The sequence below is a fragment of the Eurosta solidaginis genome, chromosome 5 (genome assembly GCF_040869045.1).
Source record: "Eurosta solidaginis isolate ZX-2024a chromosome 5, ASM4086904v1, whole genome shotgun sequence".
NCBI classification, from domain to species: domain Eukaryota; kingdom Metazoa; phylum Arthropoda; class Insecta; order Diptera; family Tephritidae; genus Eurosta; species Eurosta solidaginis.
Genome location: NC_090323.1, coordinates 256,014,688 through 256,042,512, shown reverse-complemented (window position 1 = coordinate 256,042,512; position 27,825 = coordinate 256,014,688). Strand labels below are relative to the sequence as shown.

The 27,825-nt window shown below is 35.9% G+C and overlaps 2 protein-coding genes across 8 annotated transcripts in view; one reads left to right on the top strand and one right to left on the bottom strand.

Annotated features, from left to right (window-relative positions):
* Positions 1-27,825, bottom strand: part of LOC137253296 (phosphatase and actin regulator 1-like) — a 763,209-nt gene that overhangs the window by 626,276 nt on the left and 109,108 nt on the right. The window lies entirely within an intron of this gene.
* Positions 22,515-23,086, top strand: LOC137251647 (cuticle protein 4.9-like). Its single transcript, XM_067786358.1, has 2 exons — positions 22,515-22,590; positions 22,713-23,086. The coding sequence occupies exons 1-2, from the start codon at positions 22,579-22,581 to the stop codon at positions 22,935-22,937; spliced, it is 237 nt and encodes a 78-aa protein (XP_067642459.1). The 5' UTR covers positions 22,515-22,578; the 3' UTR covers positions 22,938-23,086.

Here is a 27,825-nt window from a genome sequence, read left to right as displayed (position 1 = left end):
GAAGCCAAAGTCAAATTTTGTGTTGACCCGTGTTATTGACGAGATATAAACAAATTATCGAAGTGTTATAAATTTGTATCGAAAACAAAGTTTATCAATGTGTTTGTGATTTTTTATCGACGAGTTATCAATTTTTTATCGAAAAGCTATTGATTTAGTATCGAAAATTTATAGATTATTTCGATATGTGTTCAAAAATTATCGATATGTTTTCACAACAATATGCCATAAAAATTTTATCGATTTTTTATCGTTTTCAAACAAACTTGTTTAGCCCAACGGCAATAGTTGCACATCATAACAATGACAGCAGAAACGCCAATGATGTGATTTAACGACGAGTTATCGGTTTGTTATCGAAAAGCTATCGATTTAATATCGAAAAGTTATAGATTATTTATCGAAAAGGTTTCGATATGTTACCAAAAATTATCGATATATTATAAAACTATCGATATGTCAGCAAAATGTTGTCGATTTATTATTGAAAAGTTTTGGATTATTCATTGAAAAGTTATCGATAAGTAATTAAAAAGCTATCGATTTGTTATTGAAGAGTTATCAAACTGTTATCGGCGTGTTATCGAAAAACTATCGATTTGCTATCGAGTCATTATCATATTCAAGCAAACTTATTTAACCCAACGGCACGCAATAACAGCAGAAACTTCGATATATTGTTTACAAAATTGTCGCAACAACAACAAAGGCACTGTCAAGATAGTCGTCGTCGGTAAACAAATCATTAGAAATGCAAAAAGCATCACAAAAGCTTAAAGGCACGAGGCAGTTGAACTTTGTTAACTCAACCTTATTGCACCGTTCAGTTGACATTTACAATAATGACAAGCCACAACAACAGCTGCTGGTGAACTGTAACTTGTCATTTAGGCAATTTCGATAATTTGTCCTTGTTCGGTAGCTTAGCTTGCGGCGATGGGCGCTAATTGACCACCCCAATGCAATTGAGTGAGAAAGGATGAAATGTGTGGATGCTTTGATCCTTTTTGATAATTTAAGTAATTAAAAGCGTTAATGCAAATGATTGACAATTGAAAGCAACAAAGTCAAAGGTAAAAATATAAAAACCATTTAAAAAGTGAATTACTCAAACGGCAAAGAGATTTTCATTTAGAAGTTGAATGAGAAATAATTTAATTGACTAAGGAATTAATCCTGAAATGGGGGATAAATGACTTTGTTTCTGAGAGAAAAGGAAAAAAAATAGGTTTTAATTGTAGTCACTTACCGCGCTCGATTGGGGTAGTGCAGCTGGTGCTACCCGGGACTCCTAAGTATCTTGGCATTATACGGGATATGAAGCTGTTTGGAAAATTCGGTGTTCGTTTATCGATCAGAACGGCTTTTCTTCTATTTGATCCGTCAGCATCTCACCCCTAGTGATAGAACTTTTACAAAAAGTATCGATACCGGTACTCATATAAAATACTCAGATCAAAGTATCGATGCTGGTACTCATACTCCGTAAAAGGTATAGAATATACTCAATCCATGTGAGTTCTTCGGGATTTTTACCAAATTTTTTTTTAATGAGGTCGTATATTTTGAAATCAGTAGAAAACAAGTAAGGTAGGTTATGTATGTATTTAAAAAAAAAAGTTCAGTTCCGAAAAATTTTTTCAAACGGGCTTGCCCCTCGGCAGTGGTTTCGCAAGCACTCCGAGTTTATGTCTTCCATAAAAAGCATCCCAGTGTAAATTCGCCTGCCTTGCAGAGTACCGTTCGGAATCGGCATAAAATATGTAGATCTCGCCACCTCAATCTGTAAGGAAAATTAAAAGAACCTCGGTCTAAATCTCCTCCGAGGTAAATCGTGTCAAGTATTTTTTTATGTCATTAACCGTTTTGTGGAGACATTAACCAAATAGATGGGGATCAGAACGATTTTCCTTTAAGGTTTTCCCACGTCATCAGTATTTGTTAAAGCCTGCTTTTTTTCATTTTTGAAAGTGGGCGTGGATATAATCGGATTTCGACCATTTTCAATACCAATATATCGTCGAAGATGCTGCAAAAGCTGCTAACTTCATCCACCAAAATTTCACTGTAGAATGAAAAAGCTCTACTGCATGATAGGTTAAAATGTACTGAAATGTTATGGAGTCGGCAGCTTTTCATAATTTTGTTGGAGTTAGTGATTCTAGACAATAAACACATACTTTTCCTTCACCACAACATACAGAAATCGTCTCCCATTCCACCGTTGTCGATGATCTCAGTTTATACTCAAGTTATGGTGTTAACGAACTGAACTTTGTTTATTTTAAGCATGTACACCATCGGCACTTGGTAAAGTATCGGTGAAAAGTATCGAGATAAACTATCTTTACTTTACTAAGTATGTACTTGGAAAAAAGCATCGAGTACGAAATACTGGATTATTTTTTGGCAAAGTATTGATACTACTCACTCAATACTCGTATCGTTGTATCACTACTCACTGAGACAAATACAGTCACGCCGTCATTTTTCGGTTCACAATCCTTTTTGGCTGCTTATTCTTAAATTTAATTAATTGAATTAAAGCTTTATATTAAGACGCGTGATTTAACTTAATAATGAGCTAATTTCGAATGTGCATCTACATGCATACATACATACATTTGTCCGCCTAAAAGTAAGGTCGTTTACTAAATTCATTTCGACTGCGTTGCATATTTTATGCATTTCCTAGCCGGTAGTCTCTTTTAATCCAAAAATTAGCCAATGCTAACCTCGTACGTCGAAGCAAAAAGTCGCAACTTGTCTCCTACACAAAAAATATTTCAATTCAAAAATTATATTTAAACTCGACCAATAAACGAAATTATTATCAGTTCAATTTTGCTCTTCAACAACAAACCAACAAAATAAATCATCAAAATGTTCAAATACGTAAGTTTTTATTCACACTCAACCAATTTACTTAATTACAGTTTAATCAATATCATCCAAACACTAACAAAAAATTTATTTTCCTTTATTTTTCAGTTCGCTCTCGCTTTCGTCGCCCTCTTCGCCTTCTCCACTGCTGAACCTAAAGCTGCAGCGAAACCTGGTGTTTTGGCGTACTCCGCTCCTTTGGTTGCCTCACCCTACGCTGCCGCCTATACTGCACCCTATGCCGCTGCTTATGCTGCTCCTTACGCCGCCTACGCTGCACCCTATTCCGCTCCCTATGCTGCATACTCTGCTTATCCGTACAGCGCTGCTTATGTGCTCCGCAAGTAGGCGAAAAGTTGCAGCAGGAAACTTGTGATAGCAATTTACACTGATTGACATTGAAGAGGACAAAATTTTACCGTAACTTAATTGGACAAAACAAAAATAAAATTTAAAACGAAAACTTAAACTTTTTATTGCATTTCTTGGTTGATAGTTTACTAACTTCTCCATAGTTGAGTGTTTTTCTTTTCTATGAAAATAATTTTAGCTCGGTTGGATTCGTTTTCAGATTCAATTCATAAAAATTAAGTATTGAACACTCTGAATTAGGTGTTACAAAATTCTTCCTCAATACACCCTCAAAGAAGAGCTCCAAAAACTTTTTGAAAAATAGTCCTAAAAATTAATGTCCGCCTTTTAAATTTTTTTTGCAGTCGAGTTAAACGAGCCTGAGTAAATGAAGGGAATTGGGAAAAAAACAGGGCGAGAAGAAGACCTGTAGTAAGGATTGGAAAGGCGAGGGATAGTGCAGGACTGAGACTAAGAACAAGGCTGACGGGAAAGAAATCGCAAGGATGGTTGGGTCAAATGGGAAATAATGAAAAATTTTGAAGAGAAAGAAGTAGATGATAGGAAGGATGGAAAGATTATGAGGAGAATAGAGGTAAATGATGGGTAGAGAGGGAGTCGAAGAAAAAGAAGGGAGAGTAAAAAGAAGAAGAAAAGAGGGAGAAATAAAAAGTGGTAGAAGAACCAAATGGTAAGGGAGTGGGATAAGATAAAGGTTGGGGAGGCTTAGAGAAAGGGGGGTGGGTAGAACAGAAAAAAAGGAAAAAGCGAGTGTGAAGTAAAAGCGGGAAGCAATACAAAGAGAAAGGGAAGTTAGTAACAGCAGCGAAGAATTAAAAGTCACTGTAGAAAGTAGATAAAGGGAAAGCGGGGAAATGGAAAAAGAGATAAAACAAAGGGAAGGGGAAGCCACGTTTAGGTAGCGCAGAAAACGAGGTGGAAAAAGATACAAAGGAAAGAACTCACATCGACTGAATGTGTCCATAATGCTACCAAAATCTTGTTCGACGACCAAACTATAAACCCCTCTCAAATAGCCAGGACCTGTGTCATCAAATAGCTCTGTCCGCTTCACAAATATTCGAAGTTTACTAGGACCCACTCTACTTGCAGCTTCTAGATCGGAAAATTGCGCCACTGCCAATAACTGGAATATTAGTGTGGTAAGCGCGGGACAAGCACACAGTCTACACATACTCTACCATTTGATCCTGCAACCCGAACCTTCTACATCTGCTGTCAATGGCCGGGCTAAATTATAGGGCACTGTAAAATATTACAGTCCTTTCTTTTACTTCCTTTATACTAATTTCGTTACATGTTTTTTCTCGAATCTCAATACGATACTCGGGAATCTTACAACAGATTTTTGAGTAATTTACCGTGGGGCTAGAGTCTTGAGACTTGGAGCAGACTACAGAATTCTATGACAGTTTAACATGAGGAACATGCGGTGAGGCAGGGATCGTGGTATTTAAGAAAATGGTTGGAAAAGAAAAGAGTGATTGAGGTAGAAAAATTAAACTTTACACGTAGTTCAAGTCACAGTGACAATCCAACAAAAGGAAAAAAATATCCGCTAGGTGGCGCTGGGTCGCGTTATTTTAAAAATTCATACGAGATTTGGAATCTTGAAATCGGCTTTTAGGTGACTACCTAATAACCTTGGAATCTGAAACTTTGAACATTGCTTAGGGCCGTGCTGGAAGGTATTATTTATGATAAAGAGTTCTTCCAGATAAGGCAGGGACGGCGATATTTGAAGGTATCTACAAAATCCATTTAGAGCGCATAGAATCTTGCTTCGATTTTTATGTAACTTCTCATTCACCTTGACAATGCAAAACAATAGAGAAAAATACGCTAGGTGGCGCGCGTCAAGATAATTAGAAAGCTCGTACAAGATTTGGAATTTTTTAAACCTTTTTTAAGTAGCTTCCCGGTATCTAGAGATATAAAATTTAATATGTGGTTCGGAGTTCAACTTATATGAATAATTGTTTCGCTAGGTGTCGCACAGATATAGATTTTGCGAAAAAACGTACTGATGGAAGTGAATCTTACGATAAATTTTTAAGAGACTTCCCATTGAGCTACAAACTTAATAAAAACCTTGTACATAGTTGATAACCCGATGTCAATGTATTTGGTAAGGGGGAAAATTACGATAGGAGGCGCCCGGGGCGAGATATTTAGAAATTTCATACCAAACGTAGGATATTTGCAATAAAGTTTTCATAAACTTCAAGTTTATCTATAAAATTGCAACCTCACACATAGTTCTGAGGACCAAGGCAATGCAACAAAAGTACAAAAAATCCCGCCAGATGGCGCACGCTGCTCGCTTTGCAATTTGTCTCTACGAGTGGTTAAAGGCATCTGCCTTTACACTGGTATGAATATTGGAGATTCGAGTTCAATACTCAGCTCCGAGAAGCAAGCTGATAAAGAATTGAATTTCAGAAACATGTCCTAGTAACTATCGCCGTTTGTAAACTTTGCAATTTTTGTCTCTCGCTAATTACATACATAAACAAGTAAAGGTGTCTAAGTTCGAGTGTAACCGAACATTATATACTCAGCGTGATCTTCAATTGTACATTTCATTTCAGTTAATTACTTTTCTACATAACACGTGGGACCGCCCGTTTGAAAAAAAAAATTTTCTCCCCAGTTCCTCTTACAATAAAACTTGATAAGTGAAATATCATGGATTCAAAACTATTTTTTGCTAAGCTATAGCTTATTATTCTAGTCTACGACCCTTTTAAATTTGTTTTATATCTGAGTTGCCGTGGTCTTTAGCCGATCCCGTCCATTTTTACTAGAATAACTTTCTGCTATAAGGAATATATGTGTACACAATTTCATTAAAATATGTTAATTTTTCTTCGAGTTATGGCTCCCAAAGCATAGAAAATTGCTTAGTCATAAAAGGGGGGGTGCCACACCCATTTTAAAAAATTTGAAGTTTTTCCTATTTATTGTTATAAATCCATTTGGGAAATGAAATACCATTGATATAAACCTTTTTTTGCAAAGATAAAGCTTATTTTATTCGTCCACGACCCTTCTCTTTTATATAAAAGTGGGCATGGTCCTTAACCGATTTCGTTAATTTTTCTTCAAAGCATTCCTTATAGTACAGGCAACCTCTCTGCCGAATTTTGTTACGATAGGTTTAACGATTTTTGATTTATGATTATTAAAGAAAAATTTTCTACTTACTATTCCAAAAACAAAATACAATTTTTCAAATTTAGAAAAATTAAAAAATAACAATAATTATCATTAGAAAAAAATTAGTGTCATGGCCTTGAGCTCGAATCGAACTTTGAATCGATTATTAATATTTGTAAAATTGATTTTATCACAAGTCGGCGGTGCCACGCCCATTTTAAAATTTTTTTAAAATTTTTATAAAGAGTCTCAATATCAGTCAACACGTAAAATTTCAACATTCTAGGTGTATTATTTACTAAAAATCAGGTTTTTTGTGTTTTCCAAAATGTTATATATATAAAAAGAGGGCGTGGTTATCATCCGATTTCGCTAATTTTCAATACCAATCTATTCTGGGTCCAGATAAGCTCGTGTACCAAACTTGGTGAAGATATCTCAATATTTACTCAAGTTATTGTGTTAACGGATACTGATGATTTTGATATATGGAAGTCTATATCTATCTCGATTCCTTTATACCTGTACAATAGGGCGGGTCGATTTAAAAATCGCTCATTGCTCTGCGTAAATCGTAATCTAGGGATCAAAATAAGAAACTTTGCCGAAGGAACCATACCTCTAAAACGAATTCTGATGCCCCCCTGTGGGTCGAACTTTTGGGTAGGGGCAATTTCAATTCTACCTGCTGTGTCTTGTGGTGGCTTAAAAAAAACAACACAAGCAATTTTACGATCTGCAATTGTGTCACAGTGATACCTTCATTTTTTAAAACGGTTGAATAAAAAACCCTCCAAACTATGTTTACGACATGCAAATGCATCACAGTGATGCCTTTGTTTTAAAAGGGGGTTGTAAAAACGCTAATTTCTAATAATTTTTTTTAATTTCTTTTCTATTACTAAGTTAAATTAATTTTTTCATTTACATATGTTCTGACTAAATAAATTTCTAAAGAGAAAAATAAACTGCAAAAAGAAAAAACATAGGCATTTCAAAGTGGGATTTTTCAAAATTTGCCCTTACGACCCAAGGGGGGGGCGACATCAGAATTCGTTTTAAAGGTATGGTTCCTTCGGCAAAGTTTCTTATTTTGATCCCTAGAATATGATTTTCACAGAGCAATGGGCGATTTTTTTGCCTCCCCACAAATCGACCCGGCCTACTGTACAACCAATCCAATCAAAGTTAATATACTCTGTGCAAAGCATTTACTTACTTACTTAATTGGCGCTTAACCGTCTAAACGGTTATGGCCGTCCAACAAGGCGCGCCAGTCGCTCCGCCAACCGGCGCCAATTGGTCACACCAAGGGAGTTTAAATCGTTTTCCACCTGGTCCTTCCAACGGAGTGGGGGCCGCCCTCTACCTCTGCTTCCATAGGCGGGTTCCGATAGAAACACTTTCTTGGGCGGAGCATCATCTTTCATTCGCATAACATGGCCTAGCCAGTGCAGCCGCTGCCTTTTAATTCGCTGGACTATATTGATGTCTGCGTATAGCTCGTACAGCTCATCATTAAATCTTCTTCGGTACTCGCCATCACCAGCACGTAGAGGTCCATAAATCTTTCGAAGAACTTTTCTCTCGAACACTCCCAAGGCCGCTTCATCTGCTGTTGTCATGGTCCATGCTTCTGCCCCATATAGCAGGACGGGTACGATAAGTAACTTGTAGAGTATGATTTTCGTTCGCCGAAAGAGGACTTTACTTTTCAATTGCCTACCTAGTCCAAAGTAGCATTTATTGGTAAGATTGATTCTTCGCTGGATTTCAGTGCTGATGTTGTTGCTAGTGTTGATGCTGGTTCCCAAATAAACGAAGTCTTTTACTATTTCGAAATTATGGCTGCCAACAGTAGCGTGGTTGCCAAGGCGCATATGCACTGACTCTTTGCTCGATGACAGCAGGTACTTCGTTTTGTCCTCATTCAGCATCAAACCCATCTTTACCGCTTCTTTTTTCAGTTTGGAGTAAGCAGAACTAACAGCGCGGGTGTATAGGCCGATGATAAGCACGGTGAGTATAAAAATTTGTGGTTATTGCAGTCTCTTTGAAAAAAGTTTAAAACTTTTTGTTGTTATTATTACTGCATCGGGAGACTCACTCCTGTTCCCACATTGCATTCCAAGTTGTTGTAGATAAGTAGCAGCGCGATAAAATACAATGCATAACAATGCCCAACAGAGCAAATAGAATTAATTTTTTGTTTGCTCTCGCTTCACTACAAAGAGCATTTCGTTTGCAGTTTTTATTCTGCTATTTGCTCCGCTCTGCAACACGACCCAGTTCGTAGCAGAGCATAAGAAATGCTATTACTTTTTCGTGCTACGGCTCTGCTCTATGCTCTGTTCATGTTCAGAAACAAAGCAATAGCAAAAATAAAACCTCCAGAGTTTATAGTATTTTCAATAACTGAAAATATCACTAGTCACATCCTAATTCATATTCTTCTACCTTAATAAATATGTAATTAAAAAGGTATATTTGTACATATTCATTCTCATTTAGTTCTTCCTTCTGTAGGCGATACGCTAAACACAAACTACACACATGTTTCAACCTTTTGCACATGTACGTGCTTCGTCCACATTGTTAAACTACCAAAGTCGTAACAAAATGAAAAAGTAAACAAATCAAAACCCCAAAACAACAACAATAACTACAAATATACCAAGTCAGAATTGAATTGTATTTAAAGCCAACCAATAAGCCTTGTGGCCATCAGTTCTATTTTGTCATTCAGCAGTAAAATAATAATCCAACAATAAAATGGTCAACGTAAATTTCTTCATTTGAATATCCTTAAATCCTTTGATCCACGTATACCCATTAATGTATTTACATATATATATATTTATTAAACGAATCCTTTTTCCTTTACAAAATGTTCTTTCTTTACAGCTCGCTCTCATTTTTGTTGTGCTCTTCGCCTTCGCTGCTGCTGAACCTAAAGCTGAAGCGAAACCCGGTGTTTTGGCATACTCTGCTCCTTTGGTTGCCTCACCCTACGCTGCCACCTATTCTGCGCCCTACACTGCCTACTTCGCCTATCCATACAGCGCTGCCTATGTGCTCCGCAAATAAACTGATTATATATATAACATCTACGAATATCTGTGATAGTGATTGAAAACTGAAAGCACAAATTTGATGAAACGGTGAAAAAATGCAATAAAATGAATCGAAAATAACCATAAATTGCTAAATAATTTTTTTTTTTTTAATTTTTAGGCCATCAAAACTAGATAACATTGTGATATGTCCTTGATAGTTTCAAATTGGCTTAAGCTTTTATATTTAGACTTCCTTAGAATGAGTTTCTACAGTTTTGAAAATGTGATGGCATGGAAGGAGGTTTGTTCGTAAGGAAACATTTTTGTAGACTCTTAGTATGTATGTATGTAGGTTGGTTCTTTGGTTAGCAGTGCGATCTCCTCTCTCCTGCTTTAGAGGTTGTGCTCCTCTAGACACTAGAGCTCATGAATTTGCTAATGAAAAGGAACGTAGGAAGCTCTGGACTAGCGCAGGTACAAGTTCAAATTATATTTGCGGGCACTTGGCTGACACCATTTAGCATTGTTGGTTCTTAGGCGCTTTTGGTGCAAGTGTGGCTATCAACTGTCCCAGCATGCATCCGATTAGAACTAGTTTGGAAGTAGTCATTCACCCGGTAGTGCGAAACTGTCGCAGTATATATTTGAGAAGCTCTCTTACACCTTTAAGCTCTGAGAGTTTCTCGTCAAAGGGCCCTCCAAGGAGTTTGTTATGGTAGAAAATGTGCTGAAGGCTGAGATTTTGTGTTTCAATTCCAATATCATCTTTCATATGCTTACAGAAACACCAAGGACTGCAATCGCTTCCACCTTTTGTTAGCCCTGCTAAGTCAGTGCTGATCAATGATCTTTGAAGTGTTTCGGAGGTGAGAAGACCTGTTGCGCTTCTGCGATACAAATATCTGCTCCTTTTTTCTTCTTCTTCTTCTTGAAGCGATAGATGAATCCCCGAAGATTTTGTGAAGTTTTATCGATATTGATAGTCCTCTGTCGAATATTGATGCGGTGCTTTCAAGAAAATAGCACCATTTAGGTACTAGTAGAACCATTGCGAGGACAACTTGATAAGACCATATTGAACCGTCTAGGTTAACTAACCCTCCCCTCCCCTTCCCTGAGAACCCAAGAGTTGTCAGAGATTTACCTGCTAAATAAACAGGATTCGCCACGGGTAGGTGAGGCTGACAATTGGATTGATGAAGCTATAAATTCCGCTGGTAGCCCCCTGAGAAGGTTACGCTATACAACCATTTGAATCTCATCCGTCCCCCGCAGTACGAGCTTATACTCTGATAAGATTCCATTGTAAGATTTCTGCTCTAATACCTGCACTCATCAACCAGACTTGAAGTAGATGGGTGATCAGAAGCGCCTTAGGTATCAGAAGCCCTCCTAGGAATTTATAACTTATAACTTAAGATTTTCATCCTAGAATTACCACAGTGTTTTAAAGTTACTATGCTATTCGAGTGGGCAATCACTAAAGCCCCACGGCGGGGATCCCCATGGCCGAACACCACTCTGTGAAGCCCCTTTCCAGGAATGTTACGTGCTCTCACTGCCTCGCAGTCTAGCGCTAAGGATTCTGGAGGGAAACGACTATGCTATCTAGTTAAGAACAGGATCTTCAATATACAGGACACAAGTGCTTATAGGTGTGAAATCCTCATACATATTTCCTTTTCGACTTTTGTTCGCTCTGATTTAGTGAAATACAGGTCACAGAGATACATTCCGTCGTCGTTATTACCAGATAACAGGTTTTTGTAGCATCACCTGGAATATTCCCATGGGATCTGGTGATCTGTGTGGAAAAAGCTCTTAAATTCCCATTCAATTTTTTTTGGCTTTATTATGTCCCCAAAAGAGAGCAACGTCCCGGTATGCTCCCTTTAATACATTTAACTGGACCCACAGCTTGGGAAGCTTGTTTTTACAAGCGTACATTCCCATCCATGATCCAACGATTTTTAATAAAACAATAGGCAAGTTTTTTATTTTGAGGGAATATTTCCCATTTTCTAAGATTCCTTGGCTGATTCGACGAGCAAAATTTCATCCAGCATGCTTATTTTGGCTGTGGAATAGTTTTTTTGAGACAACTGAGGCTATCTTTACCTCCAAGGAGTCTACGTACTCTCAGTGCCGGTTTGTTTATATTGGAGCGAGGAGACTCCTGAGCTGTTGTGGAAGTACCCAAGAAGCTCCACAACTAAAATAGTGTTCACTTTCAATTTGGTAACTGACCACAATAGTATAAACAAAACACCAAATATTCTCACAAAAACATCTTTTTACTGTTTGTAATTTAATTTGAATTTCAATTGTGGCTACTCATTTAATTAAATAAAACTTTTGTTATTAGTAAATTGTTACCAAATGAAAACTCAAGGACAAAGCAAGGAATTTTGCGTAACGAACGTAATTTTATGAACAATATTGAATTGTTGAAATTGAAATTTGCCGCAATACCTATAATCAGTTTCCTCAAGCATTCCTAATGCGATATTTTTGTTTGCTTTCTAATTAGAGGAGCACGTCCTAGAGAGTGCACAAATTGACCCCTTGCCACATATTTGCGGTTACATGAGGCACGCGGAATTGATTACGGCATGATTGTGGCCGTATGGTGCACTCAATTACAATTCGTTCGTGCTCGCGCACAACTGTACATATATAAGTGTGCATGACATATTTATGTATGTATGATACATTTGTTCATCATTGGAACACCAACAATGGACATCGTATTGAGAACTTGGCGAAATCCTTTTATACACTTCACTCTTTACTTTGGCTGTTATACAGATTGCTTTCATATTGTACAGTCACTTACAGTCAAAACGAGACACTCAGTTTTTAGAATGGTTCTCATCTGAAGTTTTTCGCTCAAAAGTTAAGTTAAATGAAATAGTGTTCTAGTCTCGGACTTACATATTTTTCGACATTTCAAACGCTTTCTGATAAGCGTAAAGGTCAGAAAAGTGAATTTTTTGGTAACAGGCTAGACAAATCAAGCATGTAAGGAGAGCTTGCTCTCTGGGGAAGTATGATATCACCGCTGATGGTTCGAAGATATATTGAAGTGTGGCATTGTAACTTCTCTTAAGGAGCCATCCGTTAACTTAACATCTACTCCACCAAGTCACTGTAGATTTTTTTGATAGTGATGTCTTCAAATGTATCTCAAGGAAAGTATATTCAATCATCAGATGATGTAAGGGCGACCAGAAGAAGGCAGCAACAACTTTTCTTTCATTATTAACCCACAAATACCGTTGACATTTTGTTCCTTGTAATGGGTTAAATAGAATTGCAAGGAGTAAGGCGAGAGATTTTCTGTGCTACATGAGGCACCCTAGTACGGTCAATAAGTGGGAGTATGCCGATTTTGTTGTATCAATATATGAAAGCCTTTTTAGTCGCCTTTTAAATTTTCAGCTGATCGAACCAACCACCACTTCTACCTAACTGCGCACCTTTGCATGTTTGTTTTATTTAATTTATTTCGTTTATTGAGTTGACTTGTTTTTTTCCTGTTTTTGTTCACTTTGTTTAATTGTTTTGTTGGTTTTTTTCGTTTATTTTTTTTTCTTAATTTGTAAATTTTCTTTTTCTTTTGGAACTTGTTTGTTAATTTGGCTTTTTTTCTTTAATTTATTTCTCTCCTTCAATTGTTTTGTTGTGTTATTTTGTTTGTTTGTTTCTTTATTTTATTTCTTTTTGTAATCTTTATTTTTTTTTTTTCGAAAATTTGTTGGATGACTTTTTGGTTTTGGCTTGTGTTATGTTTTTTTTTTTTTTTTGCGTGTTTAACTCATCTGTGTTGTTTATTTTTTTATACACAGTTGAGCAGAGCTCACAGAGTATATTAAGTTTGATTGGATAACGGTTGGTTGTACATATATAAAGGAAACGAGATAGATATAGACTTCCATATATCAAAATAATCAGGATCGAAAAAAAATTTGATTGAGCCATGTCCGTCCGTCCGTCCGTTAACACGATAACTTGAGTAAATTTTGAGGTATCTTGATGAAATTTGGTATGTAGGTTCCTGAGCACTCATCTCAGATCGCTATTTAAAATGAACGATATCGGACTATAACCACGCCCACTTTTTCGATATCGAAAATTTCGAAAAACCGAAAAAGTGCGATAATTCATTACCAAAGACAGATAAAGCGACGAAACTTGGTAGATGAGTTGAATTTATGACGCAGAATAGAAAATTAGTAAAATTTTGGACAATGGGCGTGGCACCGCCTACTTTTAAAAGAAGGTAATTTAAAACTTTTGCAAGCTGTAATTTGTCAGTCGTTGAAGATATCATGATGAAATTTGGCAGGGACATTACTCCTATTACTGTATGTACGCCTAATAAAAACTAGCAAAATCGGAGAAGGACCACGCCCACTTTAAAAAAAAAATTTTTTTTAAAGTAAAATTTTAACAAAAAATTTAATATCTTTACAGTATATAAGTAAATTATGTCAACATTCAACTCCAGTAATGATATGGTGCAACAAAATACAAAAATAAAAGAAAATTTCAAAATGGGCGTGGCTCCGCCCTTTTTCATTTAATTTGTCTAGAATACTTTTAACGCCATAAGTCGAACAAAAATTAACCAATCCTTTTGAAATTTGGTAGGGGCATAGATTTTATGATGTTAACTGTTTTCTGTGAAAACGGGTGAAATCGGTTGATGCCACGCCCAGTTTTTATACACAGTCGTTCGTCTGTCCTTCCGCATGGCCGTTAACACGATAACTTGAGCAAAAATCGACATATCTTTAATGAACTTAGTTCACGTACTTCCTTGAACTCACTTTAAGTTGGTATGGAACGAAATCCGACAATGACCACGCCCACTTTTTCGATATCGAAAATTACGAAAAATGAAAAAAATGCCATAATTCTATACAAAATACGAAAAAAGGGATGAAACATGGTGAGGTAATTGGATTGGTTTATTGACGCGAATTATAACTTTAGAAAAAACTTTATAAAATGGTTGTGACACCTACCATATTAAGTAGAAGAAAATGAAAAAGTTCTGCCTGGCGAAATAAAAAACCCTTAAAATCTTGGCAGGTATTATATATATAAATAAATTAGCGGTATCCAACAGATACCACACATTTTGGTCGATATCTGGAAAACGCCTTCACATATACAACTACCACCACTCCCTTTTAAAACTCTCATTAATACCTTTAATTTGATACCCATATCGTACAAACACATTCTAGAGTCACCCCTGGTCCACCTTTATGGCGATATTTCGAAACGGCGTCCACCTATAGAACTACGGCCCACTCCCTTTTAAAATACTCATTAACACCTTTCGTTTGATGCCCACATTATACAAACAAATTCTAGGGTCACCCCTGGTCCACCTTTATGGCGATATCTCGAAACGGCGTCCACCTATGGAACTAAGGATTACTCGCTTTTAAAATACTCATTAACACCTTTTATTTGATACCCATATCGTACAAACGCATTCTAGAGTCACCCCTGGTCCACCTTTATGGCGATATCTCGAAAAGGCGACCACCTATACAACAACCACCACTCCCTTTTAAAACCCTCATTAATACCTTTAATTTGATACCCATATCGTACAAACACATTCTAGAGTCACCCCTGGTCCACCTTTGTGGCGATATTTCGAAACGGCGTCCTCCTATAGAACTAAGGCCCACTCCCTTTTAAAATACTCATTAACACCTTTCGTTTGATGCCCACATTATACAAACAAATTCTAGGGTCACCCCTGGTCCACCTTTGTGGCGATATCTCGAAACGGCGTCCACCTATGGAACTAAGGATTACTCCCTTTTAAAATACTCATTAACACCTTTCATTTGATACCCATATCGTACAAACGCATTCTAGAGTCACCCCTGGTCCACCTTTATGGCGATATCTCGAAAAGGCGACCACCTATACAACTACCACCACTCCCTTTTAAAACACTCCTTAATACCTTTAATTTGATACCCATATCGTACAAACAAATTCTAGGGTCCCACCTGGTCCACCTTTATGGCGATATCTCGAAACGGCGTCTACCTGTGGAACTAAGCATCACTCCCTTTTAAAATACTCATTAACACCTTTCTTTTGATACCCATATTGTACAAACAAATTCTAGGGTCACCCCTGGTCCACCTTTATGGCGATATCTCGAAACGGCGTCCACCTATGGAACTAAGGATTACTCCCTTTTAAAATACCAATTAACACCTTTCATTTGATACCCATATAGTACAAACGCATTCTAGAGTCAACCCTGATCCACCTTTATGGCTACATCCCTAAATGGCGTCCACCTATAGAACTATGGCCCACTCCCTCAAAAAATACTCTTTAACACCTTTCATTTGATTCCCATATTGTACAAACAAATTCTAGAGTCAACCCTGATCCACCTTTATGGCGATATCCCTAAATGGCGTCCACCTATAGAACTATGGCCCACTCCTTCATAAAATACTCTTTAATGCCTTTCATTTGATACACATGTCATACAAACACATTCCAGGGTTTCCCTCGGTTCATTTTCCTACATGGTTATTTTCCCTAATGTAGTCACCATAGCTCTCAACTGAGTATGTAATGTTCGGTTACACCCGAACTTAACCTTCCTTACTTGTTTTTTTCTAATTTTTTTGTTTTCTTTGCTTTTATGATTTTGCTCGTTTTATTTTGTTCCTTTCTTTGTTTTGACTAGTTTTCTTCTTGTATTTGTTTCGATGGTTTTGTTGAATCCGTTTGTGTAATATTTGTTTGTTTTGGTTGTTCCCTGTTTTGCTCCTTTATTTGCTTTGCTTATTTTGATTGTTATACTTGTTTCTTTGTTTTTTCGGTTCAGTTTCTGGTATTTTTGTTTGTTTCTCTGTTCGGTTTTCTTCGTTGTTTGGTCCCTTCATTCATTTTGCTCATTTTGTTTGTTGTACTTTTTTGTTTGTTTGTTTCGCTAACGTTTTTTGCTTTGAATGCTGAAAGAAAAGGTTCGTTTGTTCATTTTCTTTTGGTTTTTTGTGTTCCTTGTGTTTTTTACTTTGTTTATTTTGCTTGTTTTACGCGCTGTGTTGTTTTTTTCTTTATTTTACTTGAATGGTATGTTTTACCTGTGATGTTTATTTTGTGTGTTTTATTTGCTTGATTGTTTTATTTCTTTGTTCTTGTGTTTTTTGTTGTTTCTTTTATTTAGTTTCGTGAACTCTCTTGGCTTCAATTATTTTTTGTTTTTTTTTTATCTCCTTGATGCGTACTCCTTTAAGGATGTGGTGGTTTGTCCGCCCACCAGCTCTTTCATTAAAATACAACTTATCTTAACACGGTCGCCCCTCGAGAGTGATTTGGCATATACTCGGAGTGTATTTCTGCCATGAAAGGCTTCTCATAAAACAGCTTGTAGCAAAAATTTAAAAGGAGCACTACAGAAAATTTAATAAAATAAAATAAATAAATGTAAGGCGCGATAACCTCCGAAGAGATTTTAGGGCGAACTTGACTTCCAATTGCGTCGCGCTTCTTTTTAATTTTTCCTGAAAATTGGCGGGACGGGACCTACTTGTTTTATGCTGACCTCGAACGGCATCTGTAAGGCAGATGAGTTTGCACTGAGAGCTTTTCATGTCAGAAGTACACTCAAAGTGATTGCTAAATACTACCAAGGTCGACCCTGTTAGAAAAATTTATTTATAATTGAAAAATTTTCTTCTAAAAAAAGCTCGGCCTTAATCTCATCGGTGGAATATCGCGGCTATTTATTTTATTTATGTTAATAGTTTTCTTTAAATTGAGAATCTGTTATTCTATATCGTAATTGTTAAGTATTTTAGTCTAATTCAAATAGTTTGAAACTACATACTTTAAAACTTTCGGTGTTTCCATTAGATTGGTTCATTTTACGTATGAGTAACTGTATGAACATTGATCACATTCAAATGGCCAAAGCACTTAGTATTGTTTGAAAAGTCCAACATTGAGCAGCCATCTTGCAGCATGCAATGGTTGAAGGAATGAGAGATTCATAGAGAACAAATCACCATTTATATATCGATATGTATATTTGTTCATTCATTGTTTGTCCAATGCGGACGTTGTGGAAAGGGAATATAAACCGGAAATTTAATTTCGTTGTTGGCGATACAGTCGCATTCATTCATTTGTTATGCGCCATGGCTTTTAATTTCAAATTTAAGCCATTTCCTAACTGAGAATACTATATGAGCTGATTAGTTGTGTTGATCATTTGTAGGGAAGTACTCACGGTACGCTTATGGCAACCGGGAAGCGAATTCAATTTTTGATCCCAGACTCTACTGATAACCTCATCCATAGTAAGGTAGCAGGTATCCATAGTCGCAAGGCCTTTCTCGTCGAACATTATTAGGTTTCCATACTAAGTATTGGACAGTTTCTCAACATGAAATAGTCCCCTAAGTGGTTGATCTCAGAAGATGAAATCTTCTGCGTGATCGATTCTGACACCCAGGTTATTTGATGTATGAAGACAGACCTAAATTAACTTGCTACAGCGGAGATGGAGAGATCATTACACACACAGACATTTCTCAAAGTTAAGTAAAACTAACGTAAAAAAACGCGTGGTGGTCTACCCACTTAATTTCATTTGTGGTTTTGGGATTTTTTTTTATGCTAGCGATTTATTGTTTTGGAGTTTGGCGGCACTCACGTGCGTGGCAACTCCCATACAAACCACACATTTCGGAACCTTCATGACAACTCGGAAACCGATTTGCTTGGAAGTTCATTCTTAAGTACCTCATTCATTGACCTTTTTAGAGGACAATTTCTTTTCCGCGAATTGGCTGATAAACAGATCTATAAAGAGATATTATTTATGACGTAATTCGCTTAGGTGGCCTTTGCCTAGGTTATTATTTGGTGTGTCGAGGTATTGCTGAATTGGGCGAGATGAGCAAAGAGAGGCGAAAGGAAAACATTAGAACGGGATAAGGAGATAGGAGAGAAGAGAGGGTTAGAGGCAGGAGATAAGGGTAAGTGAGTAGGCGAGGGAGAGGAAAATAGAGAGTTAAAAGAGGAAGATGGTATAAGGATAGATTAGAAGGAAAGGAGGAAGTGGATGAAAAAATAGTGGGAAAGGAAGTGTGAGAAGGGAGGAGGAGAATAGGAGTTAGAAATGTAAATATTCACCATAAGTTGAAACTATACATAAAAGCTTTTCTAAAAATAGCATTTCATGAAAAATTGTCTGCGGCTGCCACGCTCTGTTATAGTCTAAGACTAAGTCGTGACCGCCAGACTTTCGTCGTTTTATAAAAGCTGGCATTTCGTTAGGGCATATTTCCACCTGAAGTAGGAGTGTTGTTTAATATAAAGCTTGAGTCATAGTGGCTTTAGCGAATATCTCGCAAAAACTAGACCTTACTTTCATCATTTTATAAAAGCTGTTTTTTTATTTATTTATTGTTTTCGTAACGGTAATAGAAGTTACAAGCCTCATTTACCAGATTCCATAGTGGCTTTGTCCCTCAAAGCTCGAAAGTATATTTAAGCAATTTTATACTGAAACTCGAATACAAGGTCTGGGAAAATAAACTAGAAATTTTGTTTGTCGGAACAGATTTTAGATTTTACATAATGCAAAAGTACAGTTTTGGCCTACTTCATTGTCAGATAGAGATTCTCAAATTCTTGAGCACTTTCCTCGTTACTGTCCTGCCCTGGAAAGAACACCATATCTAATTTTATTCTGATACCTCTACAAATCCCCAGCATACCTTTACTATGCAAAAATTGGGGATACATTTAGGAAGCTAAGTTAAAGAAACACTTTCGTATACTTTTGTTTGCCTTTCAAAAAAAAATGTGCTACTTTAACTGTGCACTGTCTGACCAAAAGTTCATTTTATTATGTTACACCTTTAAACTTTGATTTCCTCCCACAAATTTTTGGCTAAATGTGGTGGGCTCGTCTTTACTTTCACTGATTAAATCTTAATTAACGTATTTCCTTAGCATCCCTCAAAACTTTTATCTTGCTCCGAACCGGAAAATGTAATGGATTTTAACTGATTAAAATTTCTAAGTATTCCATTATCGTTTAAGATTTCCTTTTATTTAATTTTTTTCTACTTAATTTATATTTAAAGCGTTTAATCCAGTCTTCATTGTTTACTTGCGTAGCAAATAGGCAGCGCTGTACGGATAGGCGGAGTAGGCAGCGTAAGGAGCAGCATAGGCGGCATAGGGAGCAGCAGCATAAGCGGCGTATGGGGCAGCATAGGCAGCAGCGTAAGGAGAGGCAATCAATGGAGCAGAGTAGGCGAACACACCAGGTTTCGCTTCAGCCTTAGGCTCAGCAGCAGCAAAGGCGAAGAGTGCGATGAAAACGAGAGCGAACTGTGGGAGGCAAACAAAGTTTAATATCACAAAATCAAATTTACTTAAACTTCGACTATAAAATAAACTTACATGTTTGAACATTTTGTGGGTGTTTGTTTGTTGGTTAGTTGCTTTACTTTAGAAGAACAAGATAAAAATGATAATGAAATGGTAAATTGGTCGAGCTTAAATACTCTTTTAATTTTTGAAAAAAATAAAATTAATATATATTAGCATGGCACATAAACAACAGACAACTGAACATATTTACTTACTTACAAAACCATTAATTGAGTGTCGAAATGTGACACTCAGTGGCTCAGGCACGTACACCCTGTCAACGAAAAATCGTTTACGTTTTTGTTTTGGTTCGTGGCAACTTTTTATTTTTGGTATTAGGGTACTTAGTAGTTGCCTTCCACGTTGAGCTAAGTTTGTCATTTCACTGTTATTTCAAGGTCGTTGTGAACGTGCAGGCATACAAATTTGGTTTAACAACTTCACTATGCAAAATATTTACATTTAAACGGGGAACATGATAAGCATAAATTATTTATTGCAGATGGTTCGTTATAGGGGTTTTAAGAAACATAAATATTTTTATCAAATCAAAGTTTTACACATTTTTAAAAATAATACAATGAATTTAAATTAAATAAAATATCAAAAATAAAATAAACATTAAATAAAATAAAATAAAATAAAATAAAATAAAATAAAATAAAGTAAAATAAAATAAAAGAAAATATATTAAAATAAAAAGGAGTAAAGAAAAATAAATTATATTAAAATAAACTTAATTAAATTAAAAGAAAAGTTAATAAAATAAAATAAAATTAATTTTAATATTGAAATAAAATAAAATAAAATAAAATAAGATCTCTGGTTCGAATCGAGCTCAAGGACTAACAATAATTATTTATCTTATTATTGTTATGTGAAAATCAATTCGCAAGAAATAGGATAGAAGTAGAAATAATGAAGAGAAACACGCAACCGCTTTGATAGCTGAATGGTTATAGCAGCGGCGCCTAAACGTTGCCGAGGAATCAATTTAGCAGTTCCCAAAATGGATTCTATACACCAACCTTTGGCAGTTGTCTAAATTTTTTTTTTCTATTCAAATTTAAACAATTTTTTCATTTAAGCAAAAATTTATCATAACAATGATAAGATAAATAATTATTGTTAGGCCTTGAGCTCGATTCGAACCCGCGATATTACAAGTCAGTAGGACGATATAACAACAAAACTTGTTAAAATAAAATAAAATAAAATAAAATAAAATAAAATAAAAGAAAATATATTAAAATAAAAACAAGTAAAGAAAAATAAATTATATTAAAATAAATTTAATTAAATTAAAAGAAAAGTTAATAAAATAAGAAAGAATTTATTTTAATATTGAAACAAAATAAAATAAAATAAAATAACATAAAATAAATAATTTTATTATGATGGAAAAACAGAAAGGAATCGACCCTGCCAAAAATCTCTTCAGATATCCTTGTATTTTTAAATTAGAAACTATATTCTTCCCGAGTGCGATTCGAACTTGACTTGTCAAATTTCTAACACCGCAGACCTACCATTAGGCTATCACTGCATCTGTTTGTATGCGGCTTAACTTCAGGTTTCTTACATTTCTATCGAACACTCCCACAGCCGCCTCATCTGATGTTGTCATGGTCAACGAAGTCCTTCTCCATTTCCAAGTTATGGCTGCCAATAGCGACGTAGTTGCCAAGACCTAAATGCGCCGACACTTTGCTTGATGACAGCAGGTACTTCGCTTTATCCTCATACACCATCAAACCCATCCTTTCTGCTTCTTTTTCCAATTTGAAGTAAGCAGAACTTACGGTGCTGCTGTTTAGGCCGATGATATCAATGTCGTCATATAATTTTTTTGGTAAACCAAATTCAGATATAGCAAATTCAGACATAGCGGCATATAGGCAGCTCCGTTTCTTGCTGTCGAAGGCGGATTTGAAATATACGAAGAGATGATGTGTGTCAATTCTTTTTTCGCGGGTTTCCCCCAAGATGTGGCACATGGTAAAAATCTTATCAATGTCATATACATATATATGGGCTTCAATCTTTCGCACACTACGCTTGACAGGACCTTATATGAGACACCAGGAAGGCTGATTCCGCAATAGTTGGCGCAGTTTGTGAATTGCGCAAAGAACACTTGCTTTCTGACTTCGTCATAGTCACACCTTTCTGCCTCTTCTTTTTCTTCCAGCAAATGCGTCACCATTCCAATTTCCAAATAAAATTTAGAGATTTCAAATTTCAGAAAATTTCATGTCAATTTCAGATAAATTCATGACCAATAGCAGATTTTTACATTTCCTGGTTTTCTTTATTTCAGCAATTAAGAAACGCTAATTTTTCATTATTTATCCAAATCAAATCGAATTTCCGATTGGATATATTTTAATAAGTACGCAAGGCGACTGCGGGATAAGGCGTTTAGGTCAACAATGTCACTTATTCACTTCTGCATAATTATTCACCCAATCCATTGCGTGTGTTGACAAATTAACAAGTATTTTATATGCCTACATACATACACAAATTCTTGGCATATCAAAGCTTATCGTCTTTTTGTATATAAACTCAAACCATCAATGAATTTGTCATTAGTTCCACTTCGCTTCACTGCAGTAAAACAACCAATCAACCAAACAAAACAAAAACAACAATCAACATGTTCAAATATGTAAGTCAAATATATATTCGCTAATTCTGAATTCCTTTCAATCATTTGGGATTATTATTTCCATTTTCTTTTGACATAACATTGCTAATCCTTTATTAATTGTTTTATTCTCAATATTTCAGTTCGTCATCGTTTTCGTCGCCCTCTTCGCGTTGGCTGCTGCTGAACCTAAAGCTGAAGCTAAACCTCAATTCGTCGCACCATTCGTTGCTTCACCCTACGCTGCTGCCTATGCTGCCCCATATGCCGCGTACGCTGCTGCGCCTTATGTGGCATCACCTTATGTTGCACCCTATGCCGCCTACTCCGCCTATCCATACAGTGCTGCTTATTTGCTTCGCAAATAAATGAGATATTTTATATTTGGATTGGATGGAGACTGAATATGTTTTTAACATTAAATAGACAAATTGTTATTGTATATAGTATTAGAACTTTTTTGTTAAAAATTTGGAAAAATATAAATAAACAACCGATAACGATTATACACTAAAAAGTTAAAGTTTTTGAAAAAAATTGTGCGCTTAATAAATGAATGTGGTTCAAATGCAGATCAGAGCCCTCATTTTGCATATTGTTTTGATCTGTTTTAAAAAAATTTAGAAAATTTTGGGTCTTCCAAGAATTGTATATCTTTAGAAATTCATTAAAACTCAACTAATTTTCTCAGATTAGCTCCTTCTTATCACTTTGAGTCAGCTCCTTTCTGAACGTATCTGCAGCGTTCCTTAGTGGCCTTTTTTCTAAGCAGAGCTGCTGAACCCCTATATACTTGTAGGACTTTTGTTTTTGTTTTCTCTGAATCATAGGCACAGATTCAAATTCATATTTTGAATATACAAAAATGTCATGGCACTCCCATGTGCCCTCACATATAATTTCGAGTCATATGAAAATGTTTGAATTTCTTATGAAAGTGCCAAGAAAAAGCTCTCCCGTATGAAGCGCAGGCACTTGTGTTTTATAAAAAATGTACACTAAATATTTCACAACTAAAAATTATTCAAAAACATAGCACTCGAAAAAATTTGTGATCAAAATTGATTCATAAATAAAATCAAAATAGATAATTGATCGCGGAGCTGAAATATATGGGGCATATGACCAAAGAATGTAAGCAAAACTGCACCAAAACAAGTGGAGCTTATTCTAACTTCATATGATATTAGTCAATTACGCACAACCGAAGTCAGTAACTGGTGATACAAAATTCTGGTTCAGAACTAGACCCAAAGTGCCAAATAAGTATTAGTTCGTTAATAGCTAGATTTTCAGTTATAAAATCGACTAAAAAACTGCTACCAGCTTTAACGAGCTGCGGCTACATATGAGTATGCCTCTCTCTCAATACTATTCCACCAGTACGTAACTATCGAAAAAGTACCAAAAAGAAATTTGTATATAGTTAGGAAGTAGTGAAAAGTTAAAACAGCGGGGACATCGCCATGTTAAATTCGCCAGTTGGAAACATGTAAAAGAGGTAGATGGCGAACTGTTAGTGGTTCAGAATGCAGTAGAAACGCACTTATTTTGAACGCGATAGTTTCTGTGACTTTTTATTTCAATTCGGTATATTATTTTTCTTGGTTATGAGACATGTTTGACTGGAAGTGGGAGGAACCGTAAAGTAACCATGCCTATCATTTACTTGTTAAACATTTTATTAAATTCAAATGGTATTTCAGCGCCTCAGTAATCTCTGTTGCTAATATATATAAATTTGAACACAAATTTAAAACAACACATGCGGAGCCCTGTAATTAAGCATTTCAAAAGTTTTCAAATTAAATGTCTAATGCAACATTCGCGGAAATATCCACATTTACTTTAAGTATGATTATTGAAACCGAAATTCCGGCGATATATATGTATATAGAATATGTTCCCACAAAACTTGAGGCTAGAGGTCAATGTAATTTTTTCGCTACTTTCAGAATTAAATTTATTTGCTCTTGTATGTTGGTGATTGAAACCAAATATTCAACTTTTTCCTACCTCAAAATTAAAATTTTTTAAATATATCTTTTTATAAATACAAAAAAGTTTCAGTGCACATACAATTTTGTACATGTATTTTGATTCGCACTACCATATAAGAAATTTTGAGCAGCAAAAAAATGAGTTTTTGAAATTCTTAAATTTTATTTTTTTAAATATAATAAATTTAAAAAGTGATTTATATGTACATATATATATTTTATTATTTTATTATCAAGAAACTTGCCGATTTAAATCGATTTTTATTTTATTTTATTTATTTTTTTTTTTAATCTAGCCAATTAGCTATACAAGTTCTGCCAAGACTGAATATAACAGAAAATTTGCACAGGCTAGCTTAGGCCTTACAATAAAATGCGGCCTGGACTTAAATTCCATTATACATCTTTATAATCAGCCACTTTAAAACTTTATTTAAGTTAGATTGATAATTATTAAATTCCCCTTTTCTAAAGGGTGTACTCCTCGACAGTGGTTAAGCCAGCCCAGAAAGTGTAAATCCGCCATGAGAATATTTTCAGCAAACTTCATTTGCCATATGCAATTTCTTAGATATCGTTTGTAGTCAACATAAGCAAACAATGTGTGGAGAGGATAAAAAAAGCAGTATACAGAAAACTGGAGTAAAGCTTCTCAGAACACGAGAAATATACAATTTACATCTTTCGCGGTTATTTCTCACGAAAAAAGTAGTTCTAATTTTTCAAATAAACAGAAAATGAGAGAATGAAACTTATTTCGAAGAGAGCTCATAATAAGTAGTGTTGGTAACTATCGAATGAAAACTATCAAGTTATTCGATAGTTCGATAGTAGTTAGTCATTTGAAATTCGTTCATTACTAAGTTTTCGAATAGTTCGTTCTATTTACAAAGAGGATAAAGTATGATAAGAGGCGTCACTCGTTAGTCGTAGCTATTTGCTCGATGTTTTCTAAGAGGTAGTCGCTGATTATTTTTTGGGCGTGCATAAAATGTCTTATAGATTTTCGTGGGGTATTTGTGTTTATTGATTCTCTTTCCAAAAATCTCAGTTGCACACGGTGCCTACACCGCATGGATAAATGCGAGACAATTCAAAAATTTCGCTCTTAGAAAACATTCGGAATGAATTATTTGATTTCCAGCGAGTTACTCGTCACTCGTAGCAGACTGGTGGTGAATAGATTGGTATTGAAAATGAGCGAAATCGGATGATAACCACGCCCACTTTTTATATATATAACATTTTTGAAAACACAAAATACCTGATTATTTAGTAAATAATACACCTAGAATGTTGAAATTTGACGTTTTGACTGATATTGAGACTCTTTATAAAAATTTGAAAAAAATTTTAAAATGGGCGTGGCACCGCCGACTTGTGATAAAATCAATTTTACAAATATTAATAATTATAAATCAAAAATCGTTAAACCTATCGTAACAAAATTCGGCGAAAAGGTTGCCTTTACTATAAGGAATTCTTTGAAGAAGAATTAACAAAATCAATTAAGGATCACGCCCACCTTTGTATAAAAGACTTTTAAAAGGGTCGTGAACGAATAAAATAAGATTTATCCTTGCAAGAAACAGCTTTATATCAATGGTATTTCATTTCCCAAGTCGATTTATAACAATAAATAGGAAAAACTGCAAATTGAAAAAAATAGACGTGGCACCGCCCCTTTTATGACTAAGCAATTTTCTGTTTCGGGAGCCATAACTCGAAGAAAAATTCGCATATCGTAACAAAAATGGGTACACATAATTTCCTTATAGCAGAAAATATTTCTAGTAAAAATGGACGGGATCGGTTAAAGACCACGGCAAATTATATATAAAACAAGTTTAAAAGGGTCGTAGACTAGAATAATAAGATATAACTTAGCAAAAAATAGTTTTCAATTAATGATATTTCACTTATCAAGTTTTATTGTAAGAGGAAATGGGGAGACATTTATTTTTAAACGGGCGGTGCCACGTGTTATGTAGAAAAGTAATTTATCTGAAATGAAATGTACAATTGAAGCTCACGCTGAGTATATAATGTTCGGTTACACCCGAACTTAGACACCTTTACTTGTTTTAAAAAAGATCAAAATAAAAAATTTTGAGCAGCACTGTTTATAAGCAATCGTATAAATATTTCACACTTTTTACTGCAAACCTAAATGATTCTATTCCAGTTGCCTTATATTATAATTCGCTACTATACCCAACTATTTTGGAAAGATGTTATGAAACATTGTGAACAGTGTGTGAACGCTACCGTGAGTTGAAAAGGGAAGCGAGACGCCTTTTCAGGAAGAAAAAAGCAGAAGCAGAAAGGCGTGAGTGCGAGGAGCTTGAGCTGCTAGCCACCAGGAATAACGCCCGAAAATTCTACCAAAAAATACGGCGACAGACGGAAGGTTTTAAGACCGGGGCAAACTCCTGTAGGAATGAAAACGGCGACCTTGTAACTGATGTCCAGAGAGTGCTTAGATTATGGAGGGAACACTTCTCTGCTCTCCTAAATGGAGGCAGCAATTCACCGCGCAGAGATGAAGAACCCGATCCCGCAATCGATGATGATGGAATATATGTCCCCCCGCCCGATTATGACGAAGTTAGAATAGCAATAACCAGATTGAAAAACAACAAGGCCGTGGGCGCTGATGGATTGCCTGCGGAGCTATTCAAGTTCGGCGGCGAGGAGTTGGTAAGGCGCATGCAGCAGCTTCTTAGCAAAATATGGGCGGACGAAAGCATGCCCGACGGTTGGAATCTAAGTGTTCTTTGCCCAGTCCACAAGAAGGGGGATACTGCAAAATGCACCAACTATCGTGGAATCAGCCTTCTTAATATCGCATATAAGGTCCTTTCAAGTGTATTGTGCGAAAGATTCAAGCCCACCGTGAACCGGCTGATTGGACCTTATCAGTGCGGCTTCAGACCTGGTAAATCTACCATCGACCAGATTTTCACAATGCGCCAAATCTTGGAAAAAACCCGTGAAAAGAAAATCGACACACATCACCTCTTCGTCGACTTTAAAGCCGCCTTCGACAGCACGAAAAGGAGCTGCCTATATGCCGCTATGTCTGAATTTGGTTTCCCCGCAAAACTTATACGGCTGTGCAAAATGACGTTGAGCAACACCATCAGCTCAGTCAGAATTGGGAAGGACCTCTCCGAGCCGTTCGAAACTAAACGAGGTTTCAGACAGGGTGACCCCCTATCGTGCGATTTCTTTAATTTGATGCTGGAGAAAATTA